Source organism: Mercurialis annua, linkage group LG3 (assembly GCF_937616625.2).
Source record: "Mercurialis annua linkage group LG3, ddMerAnnu1.2, whole genome shotgun sequence".
Taxonomy (NCBI): domain Eukaryota; kingdom Viridiplantae; phylum Streptophyta; class Magnoliopsida; order Malpighiales; family Euphorbiaceae; genus Mercurialis; species Mercurialis annua.
The window spans coordinates 63687872-63709791 of NC_065572.1; the positions used below are offsets into that span (position 1 = coordinate 63687872).

At 33.5% G+C, this 21920-nt stretch overlaps 4 protein-coding genes across 15 annotated transcripts; 3 read left to right on the forward strand and 1 right to left on the reverse strand.

Annotated features, from left to right (window-relative positions):
* Positions 1-1079: 1079 nt before the first annotated feature.
* Positions 1080-3496, forward strand: LOC126673999 (uncharacterized). 7 transcript variants are annotated; one of them, XM_050368347.2, is made up of 5 exons: positions 1080-1189; positions 1590-1661; positions 1798-2598; positions 2741-2884; positions 2970-3496. In XM_050368347.2, the coding sequence occupies exons 3-5, from the start codon at positions 2305-2307 to the stop codon at positions 3267-3269; spliced, it is 738 nt and encodes a 245-aa protein (XP_050224304.1). In that variant the 5' UTR covers positions 1080-1189; positions 1590-1661; positions 1798-2304; the 3' UTR covers positions 3270-3496. The 7 variants fall into 7 exon arrangements, with proteins under 7 accessions (XP_050224304.1, XP_050224309.1, XP_050224302.1 ...); XM_050368345.2 differs by having other exon boundaries at positions 1085-1189; positions 1587-1661; XM_050368346.2 differs by having other exon boundaries at positions 1111-1189; positions 1603-1661.
* Positions 3497-5957: 2461 nt separating this feature from the next.
* On the reverse strand, positions 5958-11772 carry LOC126672846 (uncharacterized). Its single transcript, XM_050366798.1, has 7 exons — positions 11317-11772; positions 8439-11248; positions 7168-7935; positions 6980-6998; positions 6308-6375; positions 6160-6263; positions 5958-6031 (listed from the first exon to the last, which is right to left on the reverse strand). The coding sequence occupies exons 1-7, from the start codon at positions 11770-11772 to the stop codon at positions 5958-5960; spliced, it is 4299 nt and encodes a 1432-aa protein (XP_050222755.1).
* Positions 11773-12545: 773 nt separating this feature from the next.
* LOC126673992 (F-box/FBD/LRR-repeat protein At1g13570-like) lies at positions 12546-15036 on the forward strand. Of its 2 annotated transcripts, none has more exons than XM_050368334.2 (5): positions 12546-12768; positions 13135-13185; positions 13286-14092; positions 14232-14348; positions 14469-15036. In XM_050368334.2, exons 2-5 carry the CDS (start codon positions 13174-13176, stop codon positions 14763-14765), a joined length of 1233 nt encoding a protein of 410 aa, XP_050224291.1. In that variant the 5' UTR covers positions 12546-12768; positions 13135-13173; the 3' UTR covers positions 14766-15036. The 2 variants fall into 2 exon arrangements, with proteins under 2 accessions (XP_050224291.1, XP_050224290.1); XM_050368333.2 differs by having other exon boundaries at positions 12548-12768; positions 14232-14384.
* A 1683-nt stretch (positions 15037-16719) lies between these two features.
* On the forward strand, positions 16720-19123 carry LOC126673993 (F-box/FBD/LRR-repeat protein At1g13570-like). 5 transcript variants are annotated; one of them, XM_050368339.2, is made up of 6 exons: positions 16720-16880; positions 17211-17269; positions 17411-18017; positions 18136-18215; positions 18365-18517; positions 18604-19123. In XM_050368339.2, the coding sequence occupies exons 2-6, from the start codon at positions 17258-17260 to the stop codon at positions 18898-18900; spliced, it is 1149 nt and encodes a 382-aa protein (XP_050224296.1). In that variant the 5' UTR covers positions 16720-16880; positions 17211-17257; the 3' UTR covers positions 18901-19123. The 5 variants fall into 5 exon arrangements, with proteins under 5 accessions (XP_050224296.1, XP_050224292.1, XP_050224294.1 ...); XM_050368335.2 differs by having other exon boundaries at positions 16721-16880; positions 17159-17269; XM_050368337.2 differs by having other exon boundaries at positions 16721-16880; positions 17195-17269.
* Positions 19124-21920: the final 2797 nt, after the last annotated feature.

Consider the following 21920-nt stretch of genomic DNA (forward strand, 5'->3'; position numbering starts at 1 on the left):
ATTAAAAGTTAAATAGGCTAATCATACTTGATAATCCTATGTGGTGTGCATACATGCACATCAGCGTGTCGGCTATTGAAGCGTGTCAGCTAAGTTACGGTGCATAATTAAAAATGAGAATGGAATGATGAATATCACTATTCTAAAATGTATGCATTGCAACACTTGAATTTACTTACGGCAGTTAAAACGCAAAGGGGAGCCTGCCCACATATTTTTTTTATGTCGGCCCACGGGCATCATTAACTGTCCCATACATACCAGAAATATCATTTGAAGCCAATCAAGAAATGAAAGATACTCAAGCTGTGACAGTAACCACAGTTCTAAAACAAACAAATGCACATGTGTATATTGTCTCTCATCATTATGTCAAAGATTGTCTCACCCAAACAAAGAGATTTTATGTGATTTAGCATGGAAAATTTGGCCAACAGCACTTTCAGATGAACAAAACAATTGAACCAGTCCAAGAAAAGCAGCAAAACAAGGTAAATAAACATATGAATTCACAATTGCCCTCAAAAAGTGGTAAGGTAATTTTCTCTAAGTTAAACTCCCTTTACCCAAAAAAACCGCCCAATCCCAAAAATGATTAAAAAAACCCCTAAAATTTCAAAATATCAAACCAACCCGTCCATCCAATCAATCAAACATAATTCATCCGTCCAATAAAATCAAAGCTAAACCATCAGTCACCCAACTAAATCAAATCACTCAATCAGAAACCGCCACCCACCGCTACCACCTGTTTTCGACCACCACTACCCATTCATCGCCATCAAAAAATTTCCGACCAAAATAAATAAATAACTAAAATTAATTTTTTAATTTTTTGTTTTCTATTATTTATTAGCATGTTATAAATTTTAATTATTTATAACATAAAAAGTTATCCATTATTGTTAAAAAAAATTATATATATATATATATAATCTATATTTGTTTAACCGCCTAGGGCCTCATTTCATCTGAAGTCGGCCCCGCATTGGATTAACGACGTGGTAGAGGGCATAATTGAGTTGTTTTAAAAAATTTAAGAGTGTATTTTAATTAAATTTGTCATGAAGGGCTTATCTGTACTTTAGCATAAACATCGGGCGCAAAATTAAACTCAAATGCACCCAAGAGTAACACACATGAATACTCAGTGGAAGAAACTCTGTTTCGAGAATTTAGTACGGCTTAGGTAAAGTGCCAATCTTTCCTCTTTTTTGCTCATTTTACTTCTCATATATCTGCTTCTCGCTTAATTTCTTTATCTTTATTTACTTATACGTGTTTATTTGGGTTTTTTCTTTGCAAATTTTTTGGTTTGGCTTGATCTGATTTAAGGATTTTCTTTCATTTTTGTCTCTGTTCCTGCTGCATGCACATAAAGTTGTTTGCTTTATCTTATTTTTGTGCCATTTTTCTTGAATGTTTCTGTTTAAGAACCTTTTTTAGTCGTGATATTAAAAATTATCTTCACTGGGTTAATTTATGTTTGGGGTTTCTCTTTGAAAAATGGTTTTGTTTGGTTTGATTTTAGCTTTTTATTTCATCTTTACCTCTGTTCTTGTGTTCTGACTACTTTATATAATTAGAAGTTTGTTTAAGCAGCAACCAAATTAACCAAGAAAAGGGTAAAGCAACAAAGGAAGGGGAAAATGGAAACTACGGTAAGTTATACGTCCTTATTTTATTTGTTAGAGTTTAGTGTTCTGGTATTTAGACACTCAGATATTAATAATCTGATTGGATGCACGAATCGTAAAATGATGAGTTTATTTTGTGTATATTGATTCTGATTTTCAGGATAACCACCTTAAGAAAAAGACTAAGAGAAGCTTAAGTCCCGATAGAATCAGTGATTTGCCGAGTGGCATCATAGACAATATTCTAATTGGTCTGCCGATTTAAGAAGCGGTGAAAACTAGTGTCTTGTCTAAGCAATGGAGGTTCAAGTGGAGATATCTCTCGAAATTGGTATTTGATAACACTTTTTATCAGATATCAGGATATCCTACTGCTGAAAAACGTAGCAGTACTAAACCCTTTTTTGATATGTTTAAGGTTCTATTACTTCATCAAGGACCAATTTTCCACTTTAGTCTTCGTATTCCATTCTTGAACAGTTATCCTGAGATAAACCAGTTAATTCTTTACCTGAGTGAGAAAGGTGTTCAAGAACTTTATTTTAATCATGCGCCGTCATTTCTATTTTCATGTGTGACATTAAGGAGCTTGACATTGTCAAGATGTAATTTTGAAGCTCCAACGGCATTCCAAGGGTTTGTGAAGCTGGTTTCTCTTTAGTTTGTGATGGTTCATTTTAAAACAGACGTGTTTAAAAATTTCATACCTAAATGCCCATTACTTGAAAGACTTCCTTTCAAAAGCTGTTACAATCTTGGTAGCATCCATATTGACATTCCTCATCTTAAGTTCTTTTACTTCCTGGTTTTTTCATCGCCTATTCGTTTTAGCAAAACTAGTCGACATCTTTCTACAGTTATATTTGATGGATATCGTGTCGGACACCCCTATACACCAACCAAGTTTCTGGAACGTGCTCCTGTGATCGAGCACTTGCGTCTCGGATCTGGCCATGTGGATGTAAGATGGTGACATATATGCATATCTTTAGTCAAACTCTTTGGTTCTATTTATGTTTGCTTTGTATGGAGAATGTTTTGTACTTCTGATTTAGTTGGCATATTCTATGTTCTGACTTTGTGTTCCTGCATTTTTTTTCAAGTACCTGCTATATGGAACTGTGTGGCGGAATGTTTCTCTTGGCTGCCTGAAAGTTCTTGAACTACCTTTAATATCTTTTGAACTTATCTCTTCTGTTCTTAACTTGATTGTGAGATCTCCTAACTTAGAGAAGCTTGATATTGGGGTAATTTTCTATTTGTTCACTTACTCTGTATGTCATGTTTCATATTGTCCATCAAAACTAATGTTTTTTGTGTTTTTTTTGTTAGTTTGCTACATGTATGGCTGTAATACAGCCTCTTGCTCCGGAACTTTTAAAAGTACAAGACCTCTCAAGTAATGCGCTGAAAAAGCTTCGAGTGGTGAAAATGAAGCTCTCACGCTCAGAAGAAGTAAAACCTGATCTTGAATTTATTAAGTTTATATTGGCTGAATCAAGAGTACTTGAAAAGATGTTTATACAGCCTCCAAGTGGAACAGTTGCTGAAGATGGACAGAAGATTTTGAAAGAGATAACTCGGTTTCAACGATCATCAAAGAAAGCAGAAATTCTATACTTAGATCCCTGATGATGGTGGCGACTGTTGATATTAATAGTAGTAAAAGCGATGCTTAGGTTAGGATGTTAATTATGTCTGAAAATGAATAGTCTGTTAGTTTTAGAATTTCATTCTCTTTTCACCAAAACTAGATCTAAAGTTTTAGAATTATGTGAATTCTAAAAAACTTGTATTTTGGAGTTGTATATATTCATAACACAAGCTCCTTTTTGAATTGAATGAGTAGGTTGAATCAATGGGTGCCCATCTTACTCTCTTACAATCGGTTGGCGCCGTTATTCCTGTTTAGTATTCATGAAATCATTGTTTCTGGGTATGCAAATCAAATTATATGTTTATGTTTTAAATCCTTCATCTAAAGATATTTACTTCCATCATCAATAAGTAACCTGTACTCGTATCCGGATCTACTGCTGTCAGTATGCTTAGGACTAGGAATAAATTTAAGTAATTCGTTTGGGAGATAGTACTTTTCGTTAATATTTCTACCTTCAAATTGCAGGGCAATACCCATCACAGGAAAATATCCATTCATTATTCAAACTTATATAGACTCAGCAACTTACCAGAAACTGTCTCTGAGAATATACCGATGCTTAGCATATTTGACGAGTATTGGTTATAGATATATGTTATATGGACATGTTTAGTCATGAAATACTATGTAGCAACAAATGATATTATTGAATTTAATTTTAGTTTATATGAAATTTAATTTTAGTTTTACTTGATTGTTCATCTTGCTTCTGTTTTCTCCGCAAATTTGCGTATGTTCCCTTCTTCTTGTAATCATCAACTCCTGAATCTGATTTAGCATTCTCTCTGATCTGTTGCTCTGGAACCTTTCTCTTGCTCAAAGAAGAGGACTTGCTCCACTGTTCTTAATGGCAGTCGCTCGTTCTTCACCATGTGTGCTCGTACTTCTTGTGATACTTTTTGGCAGTCTAGATGCCTGCTCAGACATTTCCTGTATGGAAACGGAAATGCCAAAGCATGAAAATGAGTTCAGCAAAATGGTAAATTAAAAAGGTTCTACATATAAAGAGCAAATAACTGCTCCTCGGACTGTCGGGACAAAAAAATGGGCGGTGGGTGGGTGGTGGAGGATATTTTTTTTTTTTTTTTTTTTTGCCAAAGATAACAATATATAAACATATAAGAAGAAAGGCCATCTCATGAAGATGATGAACCAATCTTAAACAAAAAAACTAAAAGTGGACTTCGCGGCTACTAATTGAGCCATCCAAATACACGTTCGTTTAACAAATTAAAATACTAATACGTAAAAATTTGCTAAACGAACGGTAACAATATAAAACGATAATATTTTAAAGGAAAATTACTTACTGATGGTAACGATTAAAGTAATATAAGTATTACTTGGAGTTTGTAGAATACGGAATTGAAATGTTGGGATCATTCATGACATGACACACCATCTCGTACCTGATCATTTAAATTAAAAAATAATATAAAAATTTAGTTCAATCTTACCTGATAGTAGAGGCGTTCCATCAATTGACGACGGAGTAAGGAGTGCTTGGTAGTCCTTTTTTAAAAATACATGTCCTAAAAAATAAAACATAAACAAAGAAAATATTAGCAATTATAATTTATAAAATTAAATTTTATTTTTAAACATTTAGAGTGATGTAAATACACCCATAAAGGGGGAACTAGGAATGAAAAAAATTTAAAAAATATTATCATCAATGACATTTTATAATTTTGTACAGTGAGAGGCAAAAGGCATCAATTATATATCCACCGTTTGAAATTGCTTGGCCATGATTAATCCATCTTCACATGTGTCCAAGAATCCACAAGACTTGATCAGATTTGAAAAGCCAATTTATGATCAGATTCGGAAAGCCATAGTGCAGTTGAAAACTGCATGCAGTGGCTAGTTGGGGATTGAAGAATGGGAAAGGGTTGATAATGCCAAATATTACCCATAATAATTTGTTGAATAGCAGTAGAAGATGATTTAAATTTCCTTATAATTTATTCGCTCTTGCCTAAAGCGCACAACATACCAAGAAGCAGACAATCAGAATAAGATAACACATACATCGGACGACCAGATGTCGATTTACATTATATATTTGGTAGATATCATCACTAATCGGATAATAGAATTAACCATAACATATAATACAAACTCTACTTCCTAATCAATTAGCCATGCAAAAACAGTAGGAAATACAATACTTATCTGCCGGTGTCAGAGGTATTGAATCAAAGTCCACAAGAAACGATTCTAGTGATAGTTTCCAATTTCTCTTTGTATAGGTGCAGGATAATGATGGCTTTGAAATTTTCAGAATCCGCGCTTCCAATATCATCTGTTGAAGAACAACGGTAGCGGTGGTAGTGGGTGCAATGGAAGCAAGCGGCGGTAACTGTTGATGAGGAGCGGTTACTGCTCTCATCATCGTCAAGGAGCGGTTACTGTTTTACGGCGGTGGATTATAGGAGTAACCGCTAATAATTCTCTCGCCTGTTCATCATGGTTATCGGAAAACCGCTTCTCAATTCTCAAAACCGTTACCCATCTTTAGAGTTTAGAATGTTGAGTTTTATTTTTTGCAAGAAATTTGCTAAATTAATTTGAATGGCATATGTGCAGTTATCATCTCAGGGGGCAACACATGATGAATTTTTTTTTTTTTTTTGCCAAAGATAACAATATATAAATTAGAAGAAAGGCCATCTCATGAAGATGATGAGCCTTCTTGAAATAAAAGAGCTAACAGTGGACTTCGCGGCTACTAATTGAGCCATCCAATTACACATTCGTTTAACAAATGAAATACCAGTGGGTAATTTGCTAAAGGAACGGTAGCAATATTAAACGACAATCAAAAATAATAACAGACAAATTGAAGACATTACTTACCGTTGGTAACGGCTACTGTGATATAAGTATTACCTTGAATTTGCAGATAAGGAAAAAATGAAATGTCGAGATCATCCAAATCGATAATCACCAGAAAAGAGTACCTGAATATTTGATTCAAGATTATATTTAGTAAATTTAAACTTACCTGATACTAGAGGCGGTCCACCAAATGTCCCTGTAGAGCGGAAGTAAGAGGGGCCACTTATATGGCCCCTCTTATAGAAAAGACCCATGAAATACTAGAAAAAATAAAAGACATATAATTAAGTTTGGTTTCGTATATTAGCGTACATTATAAATTAGTGTCCTGCAAAAATTTATTTATTGAACCATACGAAAATCAAAACTATGTCTAATTCATGGTTGATTACGAAAACCTAAAACTAATATCTAAAATAATATTATAAATATAAACACATTTTTCAAGAATTGTTCCATCTAACAAAAACTTTGCCGATAAATTAACTTATAGGCCTCTTTAATTATGTTTAATTTAAATTTATTGGTAAAATAAGAATTTTGCACTTTTTTAGTCATGAGCAACCTAGTCAAGTGAACACCTTCACAATTTTGGAGCATTGCTTAACAGATTTTAAGCTTCGTTATTGTTGCAGCAAATATTATTTGAAATTTGTAAGATTATGCTTCTCTAATTTAATTATTGAATTCACCCCTGTTTGATCTATATTTTATGATTATATAATGTTGCAATGTCCACTGGAAATTCCTAGCGTAGCAAAGCCATACAATACAAAACCAAACTTACACAGTTATCTTATGGAAACATGGAACAAATTTTGATTTTTTTAATATAGACCTTAGATGACAAAGCAGAACTATGCATTGAGTATTATAGACCACGAATCACAAACATGAGAACCCAATATGTCAATAACTACTATTCAAGAAGCTTATTTTTTAAAAAAAAGTTAGCAGATTAAAGCTGTACATATTAATTAGTGTCTATAAACACCTGAAAAGTATAAATTATAATCAAATCTTTACATGGAAGTGATGAGCCATTGTAGTAGAAGATTGTGATTTTCCCCTAAAAATGAGTCATACAGGGCCTTATTGGCTACTTTATGAGCCATCCGATTATAAGTGCGTTTAACAAATTGAAAAGTACATGATGAGAACAAAGTTGCTAAGCGAGTTGAATCAATTATTACCACCTCAATACTTGAATCCGATAGAGGCTCACCATTCATAGTATCTATAACATTTTTTGCATCACCCTCAATGAGCACATGTGGAAACTCCATACGCTTGGCAAGCAACAGACTCTCCAACAGAGCGATAGCTTCTAATGCTATTGGCGAGAAAGCACCATATATTTTTTTGGTAAAGCAAAGAAATGGAATGCCAGAATCATTTGAACATACCACGCCAATAGATCCTACATGATCACTCGAATTTAAAGCAGCATCAAAGTTTAGTTTGATTGTACCTTGGGGGGGAGGATTCCAACCGGTATGTTGAGGAGGGATGGTAGGTTGGTGAACCAATTGTGAGGCTGATTCCTCCGAATTGGATGCCACAAGGAATTCTAGACAATGACAATTCGCTTTTGAAACTATTTCTGTTGCCGACCAATCTTCACCTTTGAAGAAGAGTGCATTACGTGCCTTCCATAAATACCACAAGATGAAGGCAAACATAGTTTGATCAGAATTTTCCATGGTTTGTTGTATTTTCAGCCACCAATCCCCAATTGAAGTAATTGTAGGTGTATCTGACCGCAGGGATAGCATAGAGCTAAACCACACACACCTATAGTAATATTAGGATAATGAGTACATATATGTAATAGCCCTCTCAAAAAGTTCAACAAAGTTGCACCTAACATGAGTCGACCATTGAACAAATCAAGGAAATTACGACCGTGAAAAAATTCATAGTATTAATATGATTATATTATTGGTCCGATACCTAAGTATTTTCCGTATCTTGCTAGTTTTTTTTTTATGTCACTTAGTTTTTGTTGAGCTATATTTTGAAAAGTTTAGTTATAGATACCTATAATTAAACTCAAAAACTGAAATCACAACATAATTTGTATACATTAAATTGTTTGTTCGAGCAATCGTGTTTGACAATAAAGACATTGGATGCTATATGTACCAGAGAGTTGTGTTGCCATAATTTTGGATTTTTATTAAAATTCTACACAAATAAGTAAAATTAGAAGACCAGTCCAAGCCTTCACTAATCGAACCCAAAGTTATATAAAAGACATAGCTGAAGCCTATAAATGGATAAGTAAATGAACATACCTAGACTTCGAACATAAGAAGAACAAATGGAATGTTGTCTCTTCAGCATTTCCACATACCCGACAAGTTGGGGAGATCGCGTTTATTCGATGATTAAGATTGTTCCCTAACGCTAATTTATTTGAAAAAAAGCGCCATAGAAAAATGCGAATTTTTGGTGGAACACACAAGTTCCATATTGAATTCCATTGAAAATCTGATGACAAGTGTGGTACGGCATATGGGATACGAACAACAGATCTGATCGAGTTAATATGTTGTAAAGCTACATGATATCCTGATTTGACATCATAGTTACCTTTCTTGGTGAAGTGCCAAATTAGTTTGTCTTGAATTTGCCCCGAAACACCCAAAGGAATACTTTGAATCTGAAGAACAACATCATCGTAAAATAGATTATGTAGCAAGCTTGTATTCCATCGTGGAGGATTTCCTATAATCAGCTGATTGACTAAAGTGATAGTACTAGATACATCAGTCCGCAAATTTGGTGTAAATGGGAAACAGGATGGTATCCAAGGATCAAGAAAACAGCTCACTAAATTACCATTGCCAATACGCCATCGAACACCTTGAGATAAGATTTCCTTTCCTGCCATAATACTTCTCCAGGCCCAACTAGGTTTGGATCCTAGATCCGCATGTAAGAATGTGGAATTGGGGAAATACCGTCCTTTGAAAACTCGATAACATAGACGCCAGCCCTGTTTAGCAAGCAATGCCAAATTGAATGCTTCAATGTCCCGAAAGCCCATACCACCATCACGTTTGCTTTTGCACATATTGCGCCAACTAACCCAATGGATTCCGTCACTTTTTCCATTTGTAGACCACCAAAAACGAGCAATCATTCCGTTGATATCTTGGCATAAACCTTTAGGTAATCGGAAGCAAGACATAAGATATACCGGAATAGACGTAACAACTGATTTAATGAGTGTCTCCTTTCCACCACTCGAAAGCATTTGTTCTTTCCAACCTGATAGTCGGTGGGCGATACGTAACTTAATCTCAGAAAACGTTTCCTTTTTGGATTTAGACACCACAGAAGGAAGTCCTAAATATTTATCCTTAGCGCCTATCACCGTAATGCCAAGTATCCTGGCCATATGCAATCTAAATCTTTGAGGTGTATTACTGCTGAAACAAACAGAGGATTTGTCCATATTAATTTGTTGGCCACTTACTTGACAGTATAGTTGCAACAAACGAACAATAGTGCAGCAATCAGATTCAGTAGCACGGGAGAACAAAAGTGAATCATCAGCAAACAGTAGGTGAGAAACGGTTGGGCAATACCGGCCAATTCTTATACCTACCAAAGATCCATTCAATTCTGCCTTTTGTAGTAGGAAAGAAAAACCTTCTGAACATAATAGGAATAGATATGGTGACAAAGGATCCCCTTGACGAATGCCTCGTGAAGGATAAATTACATCAGTTGGTTCCCCATTTACCAATACCGTATAGGACACAGTCGAAACACATTCCATCACCCAATTAACCCAACGCGGGTGGAAGCCCAGTCGGAATAACATATGTCGAAGATAACCCCACTCAACTCGATCATAGGCTTTACTTAAATCTAGTTTGATAGCCATATCTTGTCGTTGTACATTTCTTCTATTTTTTAAGAAATGCATAAGTTCATGTGCCACCAAAATGTTATCAGAGATGAGTCTAGATTCCAAAAAGGCACTTTGTGAACTGCTAATGATTTGTGACATTATATGCTTTAATCTTGTGGTCATGACCTTTGAAATGATCTTGTAAAAAACAGTGCATAGACTGATAGGTCTCAACTGTTGTACTGTTTTTGCATCTGCAACTTTAGGAATCAGACATATCCGAGTATGGTTGAAGTTTCGGAGAAGTTTCCCACGACGAAAGAAACGGTGCACTGCTTTACAAATATCTGTACCAATTATAGGCCAGTATGTTTGGTAAAAGAGAGCTGTGAAACCATCATCTCCGGGTGCTTTGTTAGAACTCATTGAAAAAACTGCCTGCTTAATCTCGGAATCAGAGACATCCCGAATTAGAGTACTGTTCATACTACGAGTTACTCTTGCATGTAAACCTTGAGTTATAAGTTCATAATCTTGAGGCCCTTGTGTAGTGAAGATATCTTTGTAATATCTGGATATAATAGATTTCATGGTTCCTGGGTTAGTTTGCCATATCCCGGAAGAGTCTTGGATACCGTGTAGCTTTTTACGGGCATGTCGTTGCTTGGTACATGCATGAAAAAAAGCAGTGTTTTTGTCCCCTTCACGAAGCCATAATTGACGGGATTTTTGTGCCCAATAAATTTCTTCTTCTCGAATTGCACCAGCTAACTCGGACTCCAAAGCTTGAATTGATGATGGGTTGATAGCAGTGATATTGCTTTTAAGGTCAGAGAGTTGGGATGATAAAGTAGTAATCCGGCGGTGTGAATTTGTAGTACCGCTTCTGGACCATTGGAATAAGGAATGCCGACAAGCTTTTAACTTGGAAAACACTTGGTACATAGGATTTCCAGAGTTGCTGGTTTGCCAAGATTGGGTAATCAGTCTGTGAGAATCGTCATTTCCGATCCATCTTCGATCAAAGTGAAACAAACGTGGAGTCTTAATCCTCGATGGGAATAAATCTAATAATATAGGCCGGTGGTCTGAACCAAGTTCATCCAGATGTTGTACAATGGCAAAAGGGGCCAACTGTCTAAAAGATGGCGAGCACAAAAATCTGTATAGCCTCTCTTTAATGTTATCTTGTTCTGATCGATGGTTGTTCCAGGTGAAAGGAAATCCATAGAAACCCATATCCTGAAGTGAAAGTGTACGAATAAAAGAATGGAACTGTGTAATCTTACGCACATCATATAAATCCCCACCCAATTTTTCTGTATTTGAAAGAAGCATGTTAAAATCCCCCCAACAACATATGGACGTTGCAAACCATATAAGAGAGGAACAAGAGACTGTAGTTGGTCTTGACGATCATCAAAAGTTGTACTCAAATATACTACTATTACGTCAATCTCTTTTTCAAGTTCAGGGCAAGCGATAGTCAGATGGACATAAAAACCAGACTGTGATTGAACAGTGACGAGGAGACCATCACGCCATCCAATTGCAATGCCCCCAGCCCGACCAACCGGATCAATTACGAAATGGAAGTTGTTCCCTGATTTTCGAAGGACAGAACTAACATACTCTGCCTTATTCTTCGTTTCCAAGATACAGGTTAGAGCAGGAGTAAATTGCTTAGAAATGTTATTTAGATGGTGACGAGATAAAGGGTTTCCAAGACCTTGTGAATTCCAAATTAATAGTTTGAAAGGAGTCATAATGTATGTAGATTTCAGGCCATGTATCGATGATATTTAGTAGTTTGTTTAGTAGGATGATTTTAGTATTAATGCTCTGTACCTTTGCAGGATCTTGTAATTATAATGAAAACTGAGTAACGGTTAAGTTGTAGATAAACATAATAGATTAATAGTAAATAAATAAAACCAGCGTGGCTTGAATATAATAGGAATTTTAGTAGTGCAAGAGAGTTATCTACACAGGTGGACTTATTAACACATGATGAAATTGATTTCGAGTTCTTGGGTGGTGGAGGATATTGGAAGTGGTTTCTGGGTGTGTGTCGCGGCGAGTTTGGTTAGATAGTTTTAGTTTTGATTATAAGTGGTTGTAAGTTTGGTTTTGTTGGTTTGGACCGAATTTTAATTATTATTTTTTTCAATTACACGTAGGGGTATTTTAGTCATTTTTGGGTAAAAGGACTTTCATGATTTTGAAATCAAAATTTCAGGAAATTTTTGCAATCGAATATTGAACTTAAGGACTTTCGTGATTGGAAATCTTAAAGTCGGACGATTTTAAGCCGTTATTTGCAAATAAATTAAATACTTCATGTTCCGATATAAAATACACCAACATAAAATCTTATAATTAATATGATATTTATATGTCTGTAATTATAAAAAATAAAATAAAAAAATTTAACGTTAACCCATTTAATTATATTTATAAAAAATACTATATTTATTCAATTTAATCACAATGATGTAATTCAGGTACAGGGTAAGTTGAATCTTCAATACATACAAATACAGTAACTTTTTAAAATGGTCACGTCCTTCTTAACACCATTTGAAAGAGGGGGGCACAATCCAGTTGTTTTTTAATTTCAAGAGTCTGCTATGATCAAGTTTGTCATCAACAATTTATCCGTTTTTTAGCATTACAGATTTGGCGCAAAATTAGACTCAAAAGCACATGAAAACTCAGATACACTCGAAAACTCTCTGTTTACAGAATTGAGTACGGCCAAGGTAAAGTGCCAATCTTTTCATCTTTTTCTGCTTTCATTTCTTTATCTTTATTTACTTATATCTGTTTCTTTGGGTTTTTTCTTTGCAAATTTGATCTGATTTCAGGGTTTTCTTGCATTCTTGTTGCATTTACGTAAAGTTCTTTCCTTTTTTGTGTGCCATTTTTCTTGAATGTGTAGTTATCTTTCTGTTTAAGGACATTAAAAACTATCTTCACTGGATTAATTTATGTTTAGGGTTTCTCTTTGAAAAATGGTTTTGTTTTGTTTGGTTTGATTTTAGGTTTTTCTTTCATTTTTATCTCTGTTCTTGTTGCATGTAGTAATGTTCTGACTGCCTTATATAATTCGATGTTTGTTTAAGCAGCAACCGAATTAACCAAGAAAGGGGCAAAGCAAGGCGAAAATGAAAACTACGGTATATTATTCGTTCTTATTTTATTAATCTGATTGGATGCACGGATCGTAAAATGATGAGTTTCTTTTGTGTATATTTGAATATTGATTCTGATTTTCAGGATAACCACCTCAGAAAAAAGATTAAGAGAACCTCAAGAGCCGATAGAATCAGTAATTTGCCAAGTGAAATCATAGACAAAATTCTAATTTGTCTGCCGATTAAAGAAGCAGTGAAAACTAGTGTCTTGTCCAAGAATTGGAGGTTCAAGTGGAGATACCTTTCCAAATTGGTATTTGATACAACTTTTTATCACACAGCTGGAAATCCTTCTACTACTAAACCCTTTTTTGATATGTATAAGGTTCTATTACTTCTTCGAGGTCCCATATTCCATTTTACTCTTCGTATTCCAGTGTTGAACATTTATCCTGAGATTAACCAGTTGATGCTATATCTAAGCGAGAGAGATGTTCAAGAAATTAACTTTACAGTTTATGATTTCTCCATATCGGTGCCATCATTTCTGTTCTCATGTGCGACATTGAGGAGCTTGACCTTGTCCACATGTAAGTTCAAAGCTCCATCGGCATTCCAAGGGTTTGTGAAGTTGATTTCTCTTATGTTTGAGGCGGTTCATTTTGAAACTAATGTGTTTGAAACTTTCATCTCCAAATGCCCATTACTTGAAACACTTTCTATAATAAGCTGTTACAATATTAGCAGCCTCCATGTTGACATTCCTTATCTTAAGTTCTTTCGCTTCATGGGTAGATCATCGTCTATTTGTTTTAGAAAAACTAGTCAGCATCTTTCAACAGTCATATTTGATGGATATCATGCTGGACCCTCAACTTATGAACCAACTAAGCTTTTGGAATGTGCGCCTATGATCGAGCACTTGCGTCTCGGATCTGGCTATGTAAATGTAAGATGGTCGCATAATACACTATACGTATCTTTATTTAAACTCTTTGGTTTTGTTTTTGTTTACTTTGCATTATGTACTTCTAATTCAGTTGGCATATTGTATTCTGACTTTGTGTTCCTGCATTTTTTCTGTCAAGTGGCTGCTGTATGGAACTATGTGGAGAAAACTTACCCTTGGCTGTCTTAGAGTTCTTGAACTGCCTCACTTATATTTTGGGTGTACAGCTACGGTCTCTTCTGTTCTTTACTTGATTGTGAGTTCTCCTAACTTAGAGAAGCTTGATATTGGGGTAATTTTCTGTTTGTTCACTTACTGAGTATATCACGTTTCATATTTTCATCAAACTTAATGGTTTATGTGTTTTTTTCCTTAGTTTGTTATGAGTATGGATGGCATACAGCCTCTTGCTCCGGAATTTTTAAAAGTACAAGACCTCTTACATAATGCATTGAAAAAGCTTCGACTGGTGAACTTAGAGCTCTCACACTCAAAAGAAGTGAAGTCTGATCTTGAATTTATCAAGTTTATATTGGCTGAATCAGTAGTACTTGAAAAGCTGTACATAGAGCCTGCCCATGGAACAGTTGTTGAAGATGGACTTAAGATTTGGAAAGAGATACTCCGACTTCAACGTGCATCAGAAAAAGTAGAAATTTTATACTTAGATTGATGATGATGGTGACTGTTGATATTGATATTAGTGAAGGCCATGCTTAGGTTAGGATGTTGATTATGTCTGAAAATGGATACTTCGGTTTTAGAATTTCATTTTCTCTTTTCATCAAAACTAGCTCTGAAGTTTCAGAATTATGTGAATTCTATTTTGGAGTTGTATATGTTCGTAACACAAATTCCTTTTTGAAGTGAATGAGCAGGTACAATTAATGGCTCCCCGCCTTACCCGTTACAACCGGTTGGTGGTTGCGCCGTTCTTGAAACTATTTGATCTGATTTAGAGAATAATAAACTAATTCAATCTTAATTGATAAAATTAAATTTATTGATTTCTATCATACAAATTTATGAACTGACATAAATTTGCTCTCATTTTATTAGACTCGAGTTTAGCTTTTAGTTTGAATAACAGAAGGCACAGTAAAGATTAATCAAAGAGGTAAAGACACAAAGTTTGGTCGATAAACAATCCCACTTTGGAGCATGTTAACAAAATTGCTAGATCCTCATCTCCCAACATAGGTGACACAAGGGCCATTGCTATGTTCTTGTAAGCTTCAAATGAACCATCATGCATTATAGATGGTCCATGTCGAGCGCCTTCTTTCACCACGTGAAACTCCCATTCCGAGATAAAGCAAACCTAAATCAGGCATGGCGTTATCTCTACTCCCCGAGTTCTCATACCGCTGGTTACTACCATCATTATTACACTCCCCTTTCTCCATGTTAACTAACTAAGTTTTTATGGTTCGATTAACTCCATCCTTGACTAACACGATTATGACACGAGGTTTTTAGATAGATTTAACCAAAGATTCAGGATCATGGAAGCCATATAAAGGAAGATTTCTCTATTGTTTTGCTTGTTCAACTGTCTCATCTATAACTATGAGTTCAATAATAGCCACTTCATATTATGAATCCCCTAATTACATGGATATAATTAGATAAAAAAAAATAAGAGGAAAAACATATTGCACATGTTAAGAAAAAAAATTACCAATAAAAACGTACTTAAGTTCTTCTAATTACACAAACATAAATTAACAAGATTATGCAACACCGCATGAAATGCACATACAATCATATAGCATAACTACACAACATTCAGTTCTCATTGAAAAATCAAAATAATACAAACGAACATCACGACACTACTAAAGAAAATATATTAATATCTACGTCAACAAAAAGGAATTAAAAGAACTCAAATCAAAAATTCATATATTGAAATACGCATAGAAAGATGAATCAAATAGTAAAAATATATGATATATACATACTTGCGTAAAACTGCTACAGAACTTGAAAATGAAAAAAATTATAGCACAAAGGAGTGATGATCAATCAAGGGTTTATTTTGCCCCCTCAATTTTGCAAGCACTGCAATTAAGGATAAATTTATGGTTTAAAACAAAAACACCCATAAATTGGTATATTTAGCTTATTTTACCCTCTTTGGTGAGATGGTAAAAAATAATTGGAGCAATTGGAGTGAAGTGACTATAAACTACAGAAGCATTTAGAGCTGAAGGGGTAAAACGAGTAAAACTATTTTAAGGGCATTTTTGTTTAAAATGCTTATTTTAAAACTGTTTTTGCCTTATTTAATCTTTATTTCAAGTTTAAGGTGAAAAATAAACTTTTGTTTTAAATGTAAAATGACACCATTTTTCAAAGGAAATGCAAATGTGATTTTAGTTGCAAAAATTGAAAAGTTTGTATATTTTTATGTCAAAATAATACTAGTTTATATTAAATATTTAACACAAGAAAGTTGATAACTTTTGATACATTTAGACCATATTTTAAAGAGATAAATATTATAAGTTAAAAAAAATCAAGTGCGATAAAGTGGAATGAGTGTGTGTATATAAATTTATATACAGTGACAGACTAATGTAATTTTTCACAATTTGAGCATATGGTGTAATTTCCTCTGGAACATATAGCCAACCGAACCCAAATCGGGTTTCCAGGTTAGGAGTATACGGGGTCGACGGCCCATTAAGTGACATAGCCAACTTTTTCTGGTATTTTTGAAAAAACTCAAATACACTCGGAAACACATGAAAACTCTGTGTTGACAGAATTCAGTATGGCCAAGGTACAGTACCAATCTTTTTACTCATTTTAACACATAAATCTGCTTCCGGGTTTATTTCTATTTCTTTTATTTACTTATATGGGTTTGTTTGGATTTTTTCTTTGCAAATTTTGTGGTTTGGTTTGATCTGATTTAAGGGTTTTCTTTCATTTTTGTGTCTGTTCTTGCTGCATGCACATACAGTTGTTTGCTTTATCTTATTTTTGTGCCATTTTTCTTGAATGTGTATTAATGTTCCTTCATAGTTTTAATCTTAAAAATTAACTGAAATATGGCAGTATCCATCAAATGTTCTGACTACCTTATATAATTAGAAGTTTGTTTAAGCAGCAACCAAATTAAACAAGAAAAGGGTAAAGCAACAAAGGAAGGGGAAAATGGAAACTACAGTAAGTTATTCATTCTTATTTTATTTGTTTGTGTTTTGGAATTTCGACACTCCGATATTAATAATCTGATTGGATGCACAAATCGTAAATTTATGAGTTTATTATGTGTATGTATATCTGTTTGTTGATTCTGATTTTCAGGATAACCACCTCACAAAAAAGATTAAGAGATGCTCGAGTGCCGATAGAATCAGTAATTTGCCGAGTGACATCATAGACAATATTCTAACTTGTCTGCCGATTAAAGAAGCAGTGAAAACTAGTGTCTTGTCCAAAAAATGGAGGTTCAAGTGGAGATATCTTTCCAAATTGGTATTTGATAACACTTTCTATCAGATACCAGGACATCTTTTTCCTGAAAAACGTAGCAAACCCTTTTTTGATATGTATAAGGTCCTATTACTTCATCGAGGACCCATTTTCCATTTTAGTCTTTGGATTCACAAGTTGGAAATTTATCCTGAGATTAACCAATTGATGCTTTATTTGAGCGAGAAAGATGTTCGAGAAATTATGTTAAGAGGTTATTATTTCGACATAGTGCCATCCTTTCTGTTCTCATGTGTGACATTGAGGAGCTTAACCTTACACTCATGCAAGTTCAAAGTTCCACCAGCGTTTCAAGGGTTTGTGAAGTTGGTTTCTCTTTCGTTTGAGAGGGTTGATTTTAAAACTGATCTCTTCGAAACTTTCATCTCCAAATGTCCATTACTTAAAAGACTTTCTCTAGTTGGATGTACCAAAACTGGTAGCGTTGTTATTGACATTCCTTAAGTTCTTTTAATTCTATGGATCTTTATGTTCTATTTGTTTTAGGGAAACTAGTCTGCATCTTTCAACAGTTATATTTGATGGATATCATGCAGGACAACCTTACGAACCAACCAAGCTTTTGGAAAGTGCGCCTATGATCGAGCACTTGCATCTCGGATCCGGCTATGTGGATGTAAGATGGTTACATAATACATCTATACATATCTTTATTTAAACTCTTTGGTTTTATTTTTGTTTACTGTATATGGATAATATTTTCGACTTCTGATTTAGTTGGCATAATCTATTCTGACTTTGTGTTCCTGCATTTGTTTTTTCAAGTTCCTGCAATATGGAACTTTGTGGAGGAAACTTTCTCTTGGTTCTCTGAAAGTTCTTGAACTGCCTCGTGTATATATAGTGTGTACGGATCATGTCTCTTCCGTTTTGAACTTGATTGTGAGCTCTCCTAACTTAGAGAAGCTTGATATTGGGGTAATTTTCTGTTTGTTCACTTACTCGGCATGTCACGTGTCATAATTTTCCATCAAAACTAATGTTTATGTTTTTTTTTTCCTTAGTTTGTTACGATTATGGATGGCATACAGGCTCTTGCTTCGGAACTTTTAAAAGTACAAGACCTTTTAGATAATGCACTGAAAAAGCTTCGAATGGTGAAGCTGGAGCTCTCGGACACAAAAGAAGTAAAACCCGATCTTGAATTTATTAAGTTTATATTGGCTGAATCAGTAGTACTTGAAAAGATGTACATAGAGCCTGCCCATGGAACAGTTGCTGAAGATGGACTTCAGATTTTGAAAGAGATAGTTCGACTTCAACGTTCATCAAAGAAAGCAGAAATTTTATACTTAGATTGATGATGATGGTGACTGTTGATATTGATAGTAGCGAAGGCCATGCTTAGGTTAGTATGTTAATTATGTCTGAAAATGGATACTTCAGTTTTAGAATTTCATTTTCTCTTTTCATCAAAACCAGCTCTGAAGTTTCAGAATTATGTGAAGTCTATTTTGGAGTTGTATATGTTCATAACACAAATTCCTTTTTGAAGTGAATGAGCAGGTACAATTAATGGCTCCCCATCTTACCCGTTACAACCGGTTGTTGGTTGCACCGTTCTTGAAACTATTTGATCTGATTTAGAGAATAGTAAACTTGTCCAATCTTAATTGATAAAATTAAATTTATTGAATTCTACCATACAAACTTATGAACTAACAAAGTTCCTACTTCCAACTAAGTGCCTACCACTTTTATACCCATAACCTGCCATTATCACCATCACCACCTACTTAGCCAAGACCACAACCAAATAATCAAAAAAAAAAAACAATGCTTCTTCGAGGGAGTGGCATTATTCTAACCCTCTCCCTTCTCTCCACATCAAATCTCCCCTCCTCCCCGCCAATCCACCATCGTTTCAGCCTCCTCCACCTTTGATAACAACGTCACAACAAATATGCCATTTCCCATGAGGAAGACGGACTGGGTTTCGGTTCGGGTTTGAAGTTGGACGATTTTGGGATCCGGATGAGTCTGATGTTTGTTTTTTACTTAAAAAGGAATAAAATTTTCCTTTAGTTGTAGAAAACTCCTACAACAATTGACATGACACATGTTAAGTGACCTCTTTTAATATATTTAAAAAAGGCTTAATACATAATTTGACCCCTAAACTATACAATTTTATTCTCTGCGACCTCTAAACTAATTTTGTGTTCTTTTGGACCTCTTAACTCTTTTTTTTGTTCTATTTAACCCCTCACACAATGTGCAAACCACGCGCGATGACGTGAATAAAATTGCTGACATGGCTTTTCTGACATGGGGTTAAATAGAATAAAAAAAATAGTTAAGAGGTTCAATGGAACACTAAAATAGTTTAGAGGTTATAGGGAATAAAAGGGTAAGGTTTATGGGTCAAAAAATATATTAAGCCTAAATATTTTTTTAATTTAAAATAAAAAGTGATGTACTTTACATATTATTTGAAAAAAAATCATCTAAGGCTTTAAAAATCATAAAATTTAGCGTGTTTTCCAATTTTAACACAAATTTTAAAAATTCAGAATTGATTTGAAAGTTTGAAATTGCAAAAAATTAAAAGCTGGCGTATTAAAATTGAAAATTCGTGAAACACACTAAAAATTATAATATTTTAAAAAATTTAGTCTTTTTTTAATATTATCACAGTATAGTAAATTTATATATTTTATAATATCGTTAAAAACAGACACGCTTCATTTATCATTATTGAAATGTAAACAAATATTTACATGTACAAAAAGTTATATTATGTAATTATTTGACTAAATTTCAATATTATTTTATTTTTTTAGAAGATTAAATGGATAAAAATTAAATAATTGTATTTTGAAGAAGGTTAAATGGGTAAAAATTAAAAGTTTGAAGGTGTAATAGGAAAATAAAATAAATTCAGGGGTCAAATAGAACAAAATAGTGTAGTTCGTGTGTTCAATAGAACAATTTATACTTTTTAATTATCCTTCACGCGCTTCAAAGCGTTTGAAAACACGCGCTTTTGCCACGTTGGAGGAAAAAGGTCAGATCGGCAAAAAAGTTGCAGTTGACGGGTTAAATAGAACAAAAAATAAAGTTAACAGGTCCAATAGAATATTAAATTAGTTTAAGAGTCTCAGAGAATAAAAGTGTATAGTTTAGGGGTCAAATGATGTATTAAGCCTTTAAAAAATTATAACTTTAATTTTTATATTTTGTTGAAAGTTATATTTTAATCATTTAGAATTTTTTTGTCAAATAATACTCCTAAAACTATAATTCTTATTAACATTTTATCAAAAATGAAAATTTGAATTAATAAAACTGTAGTCATATATTAAAAATAATATAGTTTAAATTTTAATTTATTTCTGTAACAATTATCTAAGATCATTTTAGTGTACCATAATTTTAAATATAAAAATAGATAATAAATACATTTATCTAAAATAATAATTATTTTAAAAAAAATTATTAATAAATATTTTTGGTAGCTTAACTTATAAAAAAATTATTTTTAGTTCACTAATTTAATAATTTTTCTTAATTTCATTCCAACTATCATTTTATTATTTGCAATATTATCGTCTAAAAAAAGTAAAATATAGAGAAAAATTATCAATTGGAAATTTGCAATTTAAAAGCGGCCAAATGTCATAAAAAGACCAAACCTTTTACAAAAGTTTCACAAAAGTCATGACCTTTCAATTTTGTCGATTTTGGCCAAAAACTGATTATTTGGTTTCACAAAAGTCATGACCTTTCAATTTTGTAGATTTTGGCCAAAAATGGATTATTCGGTTTCACAAAAGTCCCGACCTTTCAATATATGTGCATGCCACGTAGGTGCCACATAGGCAAATTGAAATCAAATTGAGAGTTGGCCACAATTGAAACCAAATAATCTGTTTTTTAAAATCGACAAAATTGAAAGATTGGGATTTTTGTGAAACTTTTATAAAACATTTGGCTTTTTACGACATTTGCCCTTTAAAAGCCAACAAATTGTTTGGGCATGTTTTTATGTAAAATATAGAAACTAAAAATGTAACTTTATAGATATATTAAATGTATTGGAGATGGCCACTCAATTAATGTCATGTTAATGGTTGTAAAAATTTCCTACAATCAAGGTTGGAGGAAAATTTTATTCTTTAAAAAATAAATTAATATATTAAAATAATTTAGATTTAGCTGAATTAACTAAAAAATTAAATTAGTTTTAATTAGATTATGATACTTTTGTTAGTTTTTAAAGATGAAGGATCCATTTGTATGTTTTTAAATGAAAATTACTATAATTTTATCCTTAAACTTGGTTAAGTGAATGATTTCATCCTTCAAGTTCAAAATTTGA